We start from the raw sequence: 12,607 nt of genomic DNA, 5'->3' as shown, positions 1-12,607 counted from the left end.
TTTTGTTCTTTCCAATGAATGCTGGGCCATTTGTGAAGCTTTTTTACATTGGGTTGCTGGTTGCTTCATATGTATGTGACTTGTCAAGAAAACTCTACAAATCATTGTTATTCTCTCCGGTATTCTTCAGCCAATAAATCCTAGTTAAGTCTTTGAAATACAAAGTCCATCTCTGGTGTTAGACTGGATTATACTGCATCTCACATTAACTCTTGAATTTGCAGTTGAACTGGCTAAAGCACTTGTACTGTCTCCTTTTGCTACTCAGGAACCTGCAAGAGGGAAGTGGGTCTGTAACTGAACTGTGCAAATGGTGCTCATGTGCAGCTTTTGCTTTTAGTGGGGTTTTCTGATGAGCATCAGAGCTTTATCATGAAAGTCTTTTGTCTGTTGACATTTCAGTCATATGTCACCTGATTTCATCGATGCATGAGTGGAAATGTAAGGCAGTATAAAAAATCTCTTCAGCAGAGCCTTTAGTCTGTACTGCAGTGATTGGGAAAAGAACCAACCTGTTACTGCACTATAAATGATAAATGTGCTTTTGGTAAAGTTATGTATTTATATTTGCTTCATGAGCTTCAGTAGCTGCTTACATGAAGAGAAGTGCTTCCAAGGTGGGATTCTTGAGTGTAATGAACCATGTATAAAAATGAATATGTGGATTGGAATTTAATATTATATATTCTTTAATGTGAATGAGTAGGAGGCAGAGTAGTTTAGATGGTGGAGTATATATTGATTCTGAGTTGGCATGTACACTAGCCTCCTTTTTAAAATCCTAATTATTGTTGAATAACAACTTCCAAGGGTTAAATGTAAAACTGCTATCTCAGGATAGGCTTGGGACATTGCTGATCCTTATAAGAATTTTTGAAAATCATGTCAGAAAAAATGTATGTTTTGAAACACTGCTCAGTATTACTGAATAAAAGGCAGTCTTTGCTTGCATGGGAAGTAAATCTTAGGTTCCATTCCAGCAGAAAGAGCTGAAGTCTCAGCTCACCTCCAAGTTGTTGCTAAGATGGGGAACTACTTGTGCTCAGTGCTTTTACAGGTCAAGACACAGAACACTGTAAGACATAGTGGATGCTTTATTTGTAGCTGAGTCCAGTCCATGGGTGTGTCTGGGCAGGTTCCTGAGTAATGGGAGTGATTTACAGTGTGAATCTTCAAAATAGCTGTAAAATGCTCATAACTTCCTCTTGCAAATTCACAGGACTGCATTTTAATTTGCTATTGGGTAATACAGGAAAAACAGTCAGTATTTTCTTTGTAGTTAAAATTTTATGAGGATAATGCTTTTCATTGTAAAAAAAAAAAAATCTGTCTTCCAGACCTCCCAGTCCTAGATTTAGCTGGTAGTTTGGAGTTTTTTAGTAGCCTTTTGGTGTGTGTATCTTGGCTTTCTAACCTGTATTATTTTATTATTGGATAATCTTTGAACGATTGTACAGCTAAGTTTAAAGTATTTACTTTTCAGATATCACACGTATCAATGAACAGGCCTCTTGATGGAGGGCTGTAAGAAAGCCAGAGTAATAAAAGTGAACAGTTCCTGGGATCTCTTCAGACCAGCTTCAGTTTCAAGCTCTGCTTTGGTTTCTGAAGATTGCAGGTGAACAAACAGGGCAGCCATTGTGAAAGCATTACATTTCTGCCTGGTTTAGCTGGGGTGTAGAATTTTCTAGTCTAGTACTGGGCTACGCAGAGAGAAACCCCACAACTTTCTATATATGTAGGCAACCTGTATGTCTGCTTTCCTAAATTCAGTTTTGCCAAAACTGGAGTGATTCATAGATTCACCCAGCCCCTTCAGTATCAAAATGGAGCTATTTTTACCCTTCTTGCACCCACAACATTGGGATCAGCTAGCAAACAAAATCTCTGTAAACCCATAAAGAGGCATTTTTGGTTGAATTGGAGAGAAGGATGCAGAAGAGCAGAGCTGTTTTTAAAATCAGTTGGAATGTGTTACAGAGAGCAGTAGCAGTGCCTGGGACAGACAGCTGGTTATTTGAGCTATGTGTTGCTGCCCACTCTTCCAGTGTGGTACTAGGGAAAATAAGTCATTATTAGCTCTCAATGGGGAGCCTGAGAATGTTAAGAATAAACCCCTTTTCTAGCTGTCTCCTTAAGAAACTCTCCACAGGACAGCCAATCCTTCTCCTGATTGCTGCCACTGGACCCTAAACCTGAACTACAGAGTTCAGGAACCAGAGACAATATGGAAGGATAGTGAGTGTTACAGGGCATTTGCTTGGATTTTAATAATGAATTTCCAGTGGAACTGATCTTCAGAATATGCCATATTGGAAAAGAAAATAAAGAGTAACAGCAGGAATTTTGTGAGTTATCATCCAGTTCTTGACAACCAGGAAGTACAGATCACAAATTACAGCGTGAAGAGAATTGCTCTGAAGCAATTTCAAGTGCCTTATTTTCTAGATAGGTTTCTCCTGTAAATACCTGGACTTTGTTTAGAGGTGTGCAGTGATTCCTTAGCAAGTTTACAGCACACACTGCAGTGAGAAAGCAACTCTGACTCCTGAGATGACATCAGTATAAGAGCAGTAAGGACTTCTGGGGACTTGGGCTGCTTGTGTTGGTGTCACCAGGTTTTTCTGTCACTGCTTGCCAGGCCATGTCACAGTACTTTGGACACTGCTGAGTGTTAGGGTCATCTGCCTGTGACTGCTGGAGCACTGCATCACCCTTTCTGTGTCCCCCATTTGCTCTCTGAAATGCATCACAACTCTATGGCAGCTCTGAGTAGTTTTGAGACTTTAGTTCATTACTAAAGGAAATTTGAATACTCTGCTGTGACTGATGTGAAATGGAAAGAGGAAGGCTACCTTGTACTTCTATTTAAAAATGAGTTTGTTTTGTATCCTATAAAACCTGTCTGGATGATTTTTACATATCCAGAGGTAAAGAGCAAATATAGTCTGAGCTGGTGTGAGAAATGCTTTTTGACAGTTTTGTGGATTGCACGTGCACCTTTTTGGAGAGTAGATGATTCCTGAGCACAGCCAGGACTGGAAACATTTGCCCAAAGATGATGCAAAATCCTTTCGTGTTGAAAGGAACTAGAAGAATTGACTGCTACTGGCCATTATATTATGTAATGTGTAGTTGAATGTGTCTGGTGTCCAGTAAACTGCATTTGTTGTATTAAGTTTTTATTACTCCCCTTTCAGAAGGTTTTGTGCCTCAGAATCACTTAGCTCAATGCTCTTCACTTTCATTTCAAGCCTGAGTTGAGCAAGGTTTTGTATATGCACACACCTGTGAAGCATTATTCCTTCCTGCCCTTTTTTCCCCCTGTCTCTACAGTATTTTTAGGCATTGAGGTGTAAATATATATATTTTTTTCTCTTGAAGCAGTGATTTTTGTTTCTCAGGACCTTGACCTTAAGTTTGCTTACAGAACCACCCCAGTCATCTGTCATTCTTTAATCTGTTTGTTGTAAAAATACCATTGTGATAGTTACTAGGTGACAAGGCACACTTTCTTTTTTCCCCTTGTTTTTAGTGAAGTCTTCTAGAGAGCCACACCTCAGTAAAAGTTTCCTGTAGTTATCATTTAATGTGTTTCTTTAGCTGTCATCTCACATGTGTTTTGAAATTGGCTAAAACAAAGTAATTTTCCTCCTTCTTGAATATTTACAACATAAGTATTGAAAGTTTAGGTCAAATTCTACCCATTTTATGAAATTAAGTTCCAGCATTAGTAGTGCATCTGCTTAGGAAAGACCTTTGTAGTGAGGGATTTAAAAGAATCATGTTTGCATTAAATAGGAAGATTGAAAAGACAAGCAGTTTGAAATGGCATAATATTGAATTAAAATAGACCAGGACCTTGGCACATGCCTGTACTCATTGGATAGAGATGGAGCTGGGAAAGGTGGTGTTCCTAATCAGAATTAGCAGTACTGCTATGGTAGGAAGGATTTCAACCAGTACAGTGGATGAACAGCCAAGGGACAAGGGTGCCAACAGCTTCCTTAACAAGTTAGGAGTGTCAGTACTTTCAGCAGAGGAAAGAGGAGGACTGGGTGTCACAGAAACTGCTTTTCTCTGTGCCAGTGGATGGACTCTGAAGTGAGAGTTTGCTATTACAGCATAAGCTTCTCTGGACTGCTGCTGAAGGTAGCTGCAGGAAATTTTTTTCTTCCTTTTGTTGGCATGTTACAGGAGTGTGTATTGAGATTTTGATGTTCTCCCAGGATAATCAATACTTATATTGTGTCAGATACTTCCTTGAAGAGCTTAAATGACTCGTTGTTGTATTTGTTCCTATTTGTATTAGCAGTTAATAGTAGACATCTCTGTTGTGTAACAGAAAGTGAAATAAAAAATTGTTTTTTCATGAGTCTTTGTATTCACTGCCATACCTGGGAGACATTTGTATTCCAAAGCTGGTGTGCTGTTCACGTGCTCCCTTGGCAGGCTCTCTGCTCCCTGCCTCTGATTCCAGTCAGCTGTGCTATCAGCAATTTAGCTGATAAGCACATCTTAGTTTAAGTAGTGTAATAAATGGCTGTAACCCTTGCCAGTACCAGCCTTCAATGTTGTGTGTCCTGTGCCAGCTATTTAACTGCTAACTCATTTTTGAAGTTACATTGGAGCTTGGAGATCATCTGTGCTGATGCAGATTTAAACTTGGTTTTGTGAATAATGATGAGAAGTATGTATGCTCTTTGCATCTTTGAAGGACATGTCTGTGATGAAAGAAAACAATGGCTGTTAAAAAAAAGGCAGTTTTGGTTTTGAAGGGTACAACTTGCCTTTATTCTGATGTATAGGGAGATGTTTTACAAAGTTGGCTGAGCTGTGCTCCTGTTCCTCATTCCTGCTGCTCTCACCACCAGGATCTGAAGTATTTCCACTTGCATGGCTTTGTGTCACTGCACTGGGGAAAGCACAGCCAGCTGCCTCCTTTGCTGTGGAACAGGAGCATGGGGACAATGTGTTCGAGTGTCAGAGTAATTGTGAGCTGTAAAACAGAGGAGGACAGCTGGTCAGACCAGTTACACAAGTCCAGTCACAGCAGAGTCCTGTCACAGCTGCAGAAAGTGTCACAGGGCAGTGACAGAGCTTTTCTCATGCTGCCCGAGATGGATGGCAGTCATTCATGGCATGTGGGCAAGCAGGCTTGGGCTGGGCCACTCTGAGTGCTGCTTTGGGAAGCTCCTGTGGCACAGGCAGCAGAAGGGACTTACACCTCAGGGTGAGACAAACATCACACTTCTGCCCTGGTCAGGATGATCATCAGGCCTAAGGAAGGAGCAGAGCAGGTGGTTCAAGGTAGAAGCTTTGCAAAACAGTGCGAGAACCCAGCACTTCGCTGTCACTCAACACACTGTGTGCTTGTTTGATGTTTAAGCATATCATTACATAAGCCAGTTCACTTGCTTCAGTCAAGATTTGCCTTTTTTGATTGTTTTTGATGCCTTCTGAAGACATAAGAGGCACTAAACTATTTTGTTTCCTTAATGCAGTATAAGTAACCTTTGTACATTCCTGATTTTGAAAAAGTAATTTGTAAGGATGTGTAGGGTAATACAAGATGGATATTAAACCTGAGAAGTCATGGAGCTTCTGTCAGGTGGTGTCCAAATATTATCTGGTGCTTGATGGATTTACGTCTTTGATGTGAAACAGTCAAATGTTAGCATGTTTCATCTCAGCTGGCCTACTGCTAGACTGACTGATTCTTCTGTCACACAAAATGCTTTGCCTACAAACCACGAGCCTTTTCTTTAGTGACATCACTGCAGTCTCTGTCTCTGGCATTATATAGGAAGTAGCTGTTATATTCAGTTGCCTGAGGTAGGCAGAACAAACTTTGAATATTCAAGAGATATTTGAATATCAGTATGAATTTGCATTGACAGCTGCTCCACATGAGTTCTTTATCTGCACATTTCTGGTGTGAAAATAGACTGTGATGCTATGATCAATTATTTAATTTCTGTTAAGAGTAATTAGAACGTAAAAGCTAATATTACTCATTGACAATAGGGAGAAAAAATCTATGTATGTCATGAACAGGAGCAGATAGGTGCAGGTAGATTTGGGCAGATAAGGCTAAATCCAGTGTATTGGAATCATAAAGACTGTAAACTTCATGTGGTAAATTATATTCTAGGTACCACTGAAAATTAAAGTACAACTCCAAGGAACACTGAATCATCATAATTTACTTTTCATGCTTTAACTGATTTGTATAATCATTACTCAAATTCCTCATGTGTTTGATATCAAACCTACACTTTTGTAGGATTAATAATAACTAAGTTATTTGGATATGGAGTCAGTGGCTCTTTTTTTTCACAACTCTGTGACTGAGTTGTGCAAATAATTGTATTTCTGCTTCCATGTAGATTAGTCTTTGTAATACTGATTCACAGTATTATTTACAGAAGGAAGTAACACAATAAAAAGAAAACTTTGTGACCTTCCTAATGTACTCTTCAACAGGGCTGTATTTTTCACTTGTTGCTTCCATATGGAGATAAATATGTCAGTTTGCTGACTGGACTGGAGATTTTATGTGTAACAACCAACATGGAAGTTCATGTATCCAATTTTACCACTCCCTTTCTTGTGGTAAAGGTGAACTGCAGCAGCTGGGCAGTCACAAGCAGGTTTGGGGCAGTAGTACATTATGCAACTGCATGCACATTTTGGGATGTTCTGTAATACTTCAGAAGGTACTTTTAAAAAGGCTTAAAATGAGATTAAAAAAAAAAACCCTTTGATTATTCCAGACATCAGAAGTTTGACTGGAGTAACTACTAGAGAAAAAACCAGTTCCTCGGCTTTATGCTAATACAGTATCTTTTACAGCTGAGTGTGAAGTGGATTATAAACTTCTTTTGACAAGAGGAACAGATACTAGAAGGTGAATTTTTCTTCAGTCTTAACTGCATAATTGGCAAATTATCTTACGATTATTGATTGTTTAAAGTGCACTAGTCTGAAAGCATTGGTTTTTAACAGTATTTTAATTAAGTAGGAACTAATGTGTTCTGCAGCTATCAAATTGAATACTTTTTCTTGCAGTTATGTTCACTTTTACTTTCACATTGAGACTGTCAGTTGGGTTTGTTTTGTTTGAGAATAATAGTAGTACACTGTGAACTTTCATTACTAGCAGAAGTTAGCAAAGGATAGATGGGTTCCAAAAGAGCATTTGTTTGGACTGCACAAACCAGGTGGTGGGATTTGCTGGTTCCAGTGTTGACCTAAACATAAATCTTTTGAAACAAAGGGTAATCAGGGATTTTATTAATACCAAAGAAGATCTGTTTGTGAAATGGGGAATCCTTGTCACACTGTATAGACTCTCATTCCCCATCTATCCTTGTTTGTACCTCTCTCTTCCCACTTGTGTTCTGGTTCCTGCTGATTTGTACTGGGTTAGAGGCTGTAGCATTGGCGATTTTTTATTTTTTTTTTTTTCTTGGATACCAAAACAGGAAAAGTTCTTTGCTGATTGCTTAAAAAATGTGTGATTCTCATTTGTGATTCTTGTCCAGTTGTGATATGTTCCCTTCCATACTCCCAGTTACCTGCTCAGTTTTCCATGTGCTTCCCTCCTGTTGATTGAATGCCAGTAGTAGTCCAGTTGTAGGCTTCAGGTACTTGTGGGAGGTGTTTTGTGGAATGCTGTTTCCTGATAGAAAGAACTGGGCTGGAGCTGCTTTTTGTTTCTAACTGAGAAAGGTGACAGTGGTAGCAATTGGTGACAGGCCTAATGGGATTCCTAAACCCCTCTGCTTTAACAATATGAGCCTCAGTAGGAAGTGTTGGTTAATAAGGCAGCACTCCGGGAGAGTGGAGTGAAGCCAAACAGCACAAAGGGTTTCCTTTCAGGCCGAGGCAAAGGGAGGAGCATGGAGCAAGTAAGTACCTGAGTGGCTCAGATGGTGTGGCTGTGTAAGGGAGAGCTGAGCAAGTCAGAAAGCCAGGATGGAAACAAGTTTGATGTGACAAGTAAGCACTTCCTTTGAGATAGCTCTTGGAATAGCAGAGTTGAATTTATAAATTAAAAGTTTGCTTTGTTTATAAATAGCCTAAATTATCCAGTGTAGGAGGATAGGGTTGCATATAAAAGTTAGGACTGCTGTAATGAATTTCTCCTAATGGAAATAAGGGCTTCCTTGCTAAAAATGCCAGTAGTCTTTTCAGATACTGGACCATCTGGGGTTCCTGAAAAAGTGTTGTAAGTAAAAAAGTATTATACCCAGGCTCTTCCATAATTATTCTGGTTATTTGGTTCTCACTGTGGTGTCCTTCTGGAGAGCTTCTACTGAGCTTTTCAAGTCCTTTCTCTGCAAGCTACTGTTTGAGAGAGCAGATCTGCCACAGACCATCTGTGCTCTTCCACAGGGGATTTTGGTTGCTTGAAAACAGATGGGAAAAGAGAATCTCACCCCCATCCTCCCCCAACCCCTTCCCTTAGTTTCCTGGGTACAGATGAATTTTGCTGCATGAATGCTCAGTGAGGACATGACTCTGAGGAAATTGGATATTCTGGCTGGACCAGGGAGTCACCCTGTGTTGGAAAAATTAATAAGTCAAGACATATTGTTGCTTTCAAATCATGTAGAGGGAAGTGAAAGCTGTAAGACCCTGGATGCTTAATCTTTTCGGGTTATTTGTTGTCATGAAGTGTTTTTTAGAAGTGATTACTTGGAATTTTTGTGGATTTAAATGGTATAATTATTAATTCTGACAAGTTCTGCTTTTTTATTGTCTTGGCATTTACTGTCTCTCTGCTTCCTGTTCACTATTCCTCATTTCTCACCTTCTCTTAGAAAAACTTGTATTGGAGCATTTACATAAAGGTTGGGCTGAAAGATCAACAAACTCTGTTGATCTTTATATATGTAACGTGTGCACTTTGAATTTTACTTTCTAGTAGCCTTTATTTCCCCTACCTCAATCTCTTTTGATATTGTATGTGATATGTTGTAATATGAATTCTCCATCTAGATTTCCAGAGGAAGATTATGGAGGAATATTTACCAGAAATGCAGAGCACACTAGAGCCAGTCAATCTGTCAGATGATGCCTCTTTCAAATCCCCAGATAATGAGAAAGCTGATAAAACACCTGGAATGGAGGAGTGCCCAAGCACTGGAAGTGATGCTGGTGTCTTGGAGAGGGAATTGAGTTCCTTGCCCTCGGATCAGGATGCAGCAGCTGTCGGCACCAGCAGCACTGGGGCTCCAGCAGAAGGACAGCAACAGTGTGGAGGGGCAGACTCCTCTGCCAACTGTGAAACAAAGGCAGAAGGCTCCACAAAACCAGAACATCTACCTAGTGAAGAACTTGAACGACCCGATCCAAAAACTAACCAGACAGAGCAATCGTTAATGGAAATATTACAGGATCTGAGGGAGGAGTCTGACTTTGTGAAAAAATCAAGTGATAAAATCTATTCAGAAAGCCCTTATGACACAGACTGCACAAAGAAACTTATTTCCACAATACATCAGACTTCCTCACAGGAGGATTTGTTAAAGGAAATAGAGTCTGAACTGTTATCCACAGATTTTTCAAAAGAACCAAAGCTCCCCAATGGTGTGCAGAAGGGTGAACGTGCCTTGGCTGTGTTTGAAAAATGTGTACAAGATAAATACCTACAGCAAGAACAAACTATTGCAAAGTGAGTATTTGAATATGTGCTTCTCAGTTGGAAGTGTATGCTGAGCAATTTTGGCTGCATGTTGTGTGCACCTGCATACAAAATTTTGGTATGAAGCAACGAGTCTTGAGTTGGTATGAGGATAGTTAATTAGATTTTTTAAATTGTTTTTAAGCAAGGAATCATTTTTACTTGTGGTATGTATTTGTAAATAAAATTGTGTGCTTAGATGTCTGAATTCTTGCAGGATTTGGCAGGAGCTGAATAGCCAACTGTGTCATTGAATAGCTTGCCAGTTTCTAGAATTATTTAAATACTGCAGCAGTAATGGTGATTTAAAAATAGTCCAGGATTCATTCAGTCCATATGTGTCTGTGGAGAAATGAATCTTTGAAAGTACTGTCTCCCACAATGGGCATTTTATTTATATTCAGAATTGCTGGTTTCTTTTTCCAGTAGTATTCAATCTCCTGTTGTCATCCAGCAAAGTTGTTAATCAGATGAGAGTATTGTTTGAGTTGGAAGTGGCATATATAGATAAACTACTCTGCACATTTTATAGGAGGACTTGTGAAATAAATGGCTTATAAGTGTTGTTATAATTAACTGGGCTTAATAGTTCTACCCGGCAGTATTGAACATGAATATTTTTGTTCATCAAAAGCCAGTTCATTGCTTGATTTCATGATTCCTTACTTGGTGTTTAATACTCTGTTCCTCTTTAGAAATGTTTTTTGCTAACAAAATGTAGCCTCTAACTTAACATTTATTCCTTTTTGCAGAGCTGGAAATGAGTCCTGTTTTCATATAAGGCTCTCCAGTACCATGATACAGGAGGATATCAAAGGAAGGGAAGCCAGACAGGGGGAGAGAGTCCCAGTAGGGAAAGGATTCTGTTGCACTTCACCAGCTAACCTCTGACAGAAACCATCCATGTGAGGAGAGTCAGCTGATGACAGGAAAGCTTGAGAATGCACAGTTAGACATTCAGAAGTTACAGAGGAGGAGTGGGAATCTGAAGTGGTGGGTGTGTAGAGAGGGGTAATTCCAGGAGATCATGAGGTAAAGAGTTTTACTTACCCGTGGTAAACTCAGAGGCTGGGCAGCATTTTCAGCCATTGACCAATTACTTCCTCATAGACAAGTTTTTTTTATATGTGTGTATGTTATATATACATACAGAAGGCTTTATGTGAAAACATGTCTCTTTCTTTTGGCCAGCTGCAACCATTTGACACTTGGGAACTCACGTCCAGAGCGTGAAACTGCTGTGGAGCATTTTGTGTTTGGTCCAGAGGGTATTCTGGGTTTTGTTTGTTTTGTTCCTTACTTGATGATCAGCAGAATTTCTTGTAACATCATTCTGGAAATAGCTCAGTTGTCTCCTGTGATCAGATATAAATATATATGTAAGCAGCTGTGCCATGAATTAAGAATTTGTAATCCTGGAATATTCATTAATAGATTAAAAAGCAGATCACAAGTGCTAAGTTCTTTGTAACTGATGGTTTTGAATTCCTCATAATTTAGGAATAATTTAGGAATTTAGTTTGTTCAGAGATTTTTTTTTTCAACAAAGTGGGGGATAAAGGGATAATTAAGTATCTTTTTCAGGTAAATGCTTGCCTCCCACAAATTGATGCATTTAGTGGCCTAAAATACCCACCATGTAATAGTATCTGCAGACATGTAAATACATGTGAGACTGTTCATTCAACAGTTCTGAAAATGCAACTTCTGAGTTTTATGTTAGAATGTCAAACTAGGTCTGAATTGGTTTCAAGCAGATGAACTGGAACTATTGCTGAAAATTAAACTTTATAAAGGGCATGGGCACAGATAACTTGTTACCCGCATAAGACTTTAAAAAATCAGGATTCTGTTTCTTACCAGGGTGTGAGGTTCATGGGTACTCTGAGAAATCTATGAAATTTATAAAATCTCTGTGTTTTCAGACAAATGACTGGTGAGACTGTGACTGTAATTTACTGCATTACATCACCTTAACATTACTAGCATTTACAGTTTCATAGGGTTATCAAATGTCCCATGTCATTATGGACCACAACAACCCTAAAAGGCTGGAAACAAGCAGTTTCCTCACAAGGAGGTTGCTGCTTGATGTTTTGGAGTTATGTTCCACATGCAGAACATTTTTTTTTTTTTTTTCTTGTAAAGCTTTCATGGATTTTTTTAGGGTTTCTGCCTCCCAATAAAACTTGCAGATCGAAGAGCAAACACCATGTTTCTCGAGAATGAAACAACCAAAAAAGCCCCAGTACTGATGTACTTTGTTTTTAATTTTTTTCTTTACAGATTGATTAAAGAAAATAAAAAGCATCAGGAACTGATTTTGGAAATTTGCTCAGAAAAGGACAACTTAAAAGATGAATTGAAAAAACGAACAGAAACAGAAAAGCAGCACCTCAGCATTATTAAACAGGTACAGATAACAAAACAGAAGTGATGGTTATTTCACCTGTGTATGATGTCACTGTTGCCACTATTGATTCCCATGCTTATTTTCCTAAGCTTTTTAAGAGGATAAATCTACTCTTGTATTCCAAGAAAATGTCTAAATGCCTTTAGTGAATTTGGATAAATGGATTTTCTGGATTCCCATCCCCTAAGTGTGAAGTCTCTGCTGTGGTAGCAGCAGGTACTAAATACAGACCTTTTCTCAGGGGCTTGTTAGAACCACAGCAGGCCAAGGAGGACCATGGTGTGTGCATGGTGGAGGCTGGTTTTAGTGTGGGAGGAAAAGGTTTCACACCAGGTGTCACTGCTTGGCTGTTATCAGCTCTCTGCTAATGTCCCTGCATCTGGCTGGCCAGCTTTGTAAACTGATTACAGGTTATATCCTGGAAATCTGGCAAGAGAAACATGTAAAATACTAATTTCTGTTTGTCCAAGTGCTGGTGACTGTCCTGGTTGTCAGGTTTCTTT

General features: G+C 39.2%; 1 protein-coding gene across 3 annotated transcripts in view; it reads left to right on the top strand.

Moving 5' to 3' along the window:
• Nucleotides 1–12,607, top strand: part of CCDC186 (coiled-coil domain containing 186) — a 35,283-nt gene that overhangs the window by 4,699 nt on the left and 17,977 nt on the right. For 2 of the 3 annotated variants that reach the window (XM_041415454.1, XM_041415453.1), the window contains exons 2-3: nucleotides 9,007–9,682; nucleotides 11,978–12,104. In XM_041415454.1, the coding sequence (XP_041271388.1) occupies nucleotides 9,024–9,682; nucleotides 11,978–12,104 (786 nt within the window). In that variant the 5' untranslated portion in view covers nucleotides 9,007–9,023. Of the gene's footprint in view, nucleotides 1–6,631; nucleotides 6,911–9,006; nucleotides 9,683–11,977; nucleotides 12,105–12,607 lie in introns of those variants that run through there. The other variant, XM_041415455.1, reaches the window with a different exon arrangement.

This window comes from Onychostruthus taczanowskii, unplaced genomic scaffold (genome assembly GCF_017590055.1).
Source record: "Onychostruthus taczanowskii isolate IOZ18803 unplaced genomic scaffold, ASM1759005v1 scaffold5, whole genome shotgun sequence".
Lineage (NCBI taxonomy): Eukaryota > Metazoa > Chordata > Aves > Passeriformes > Passeridae > Onychostruthus > Onychostruthus taczanowskii.
Note: the sequence above shows the minus strand (reverse complement) of the source record. Positions and strands in the feature narration are given on the sequence as shown.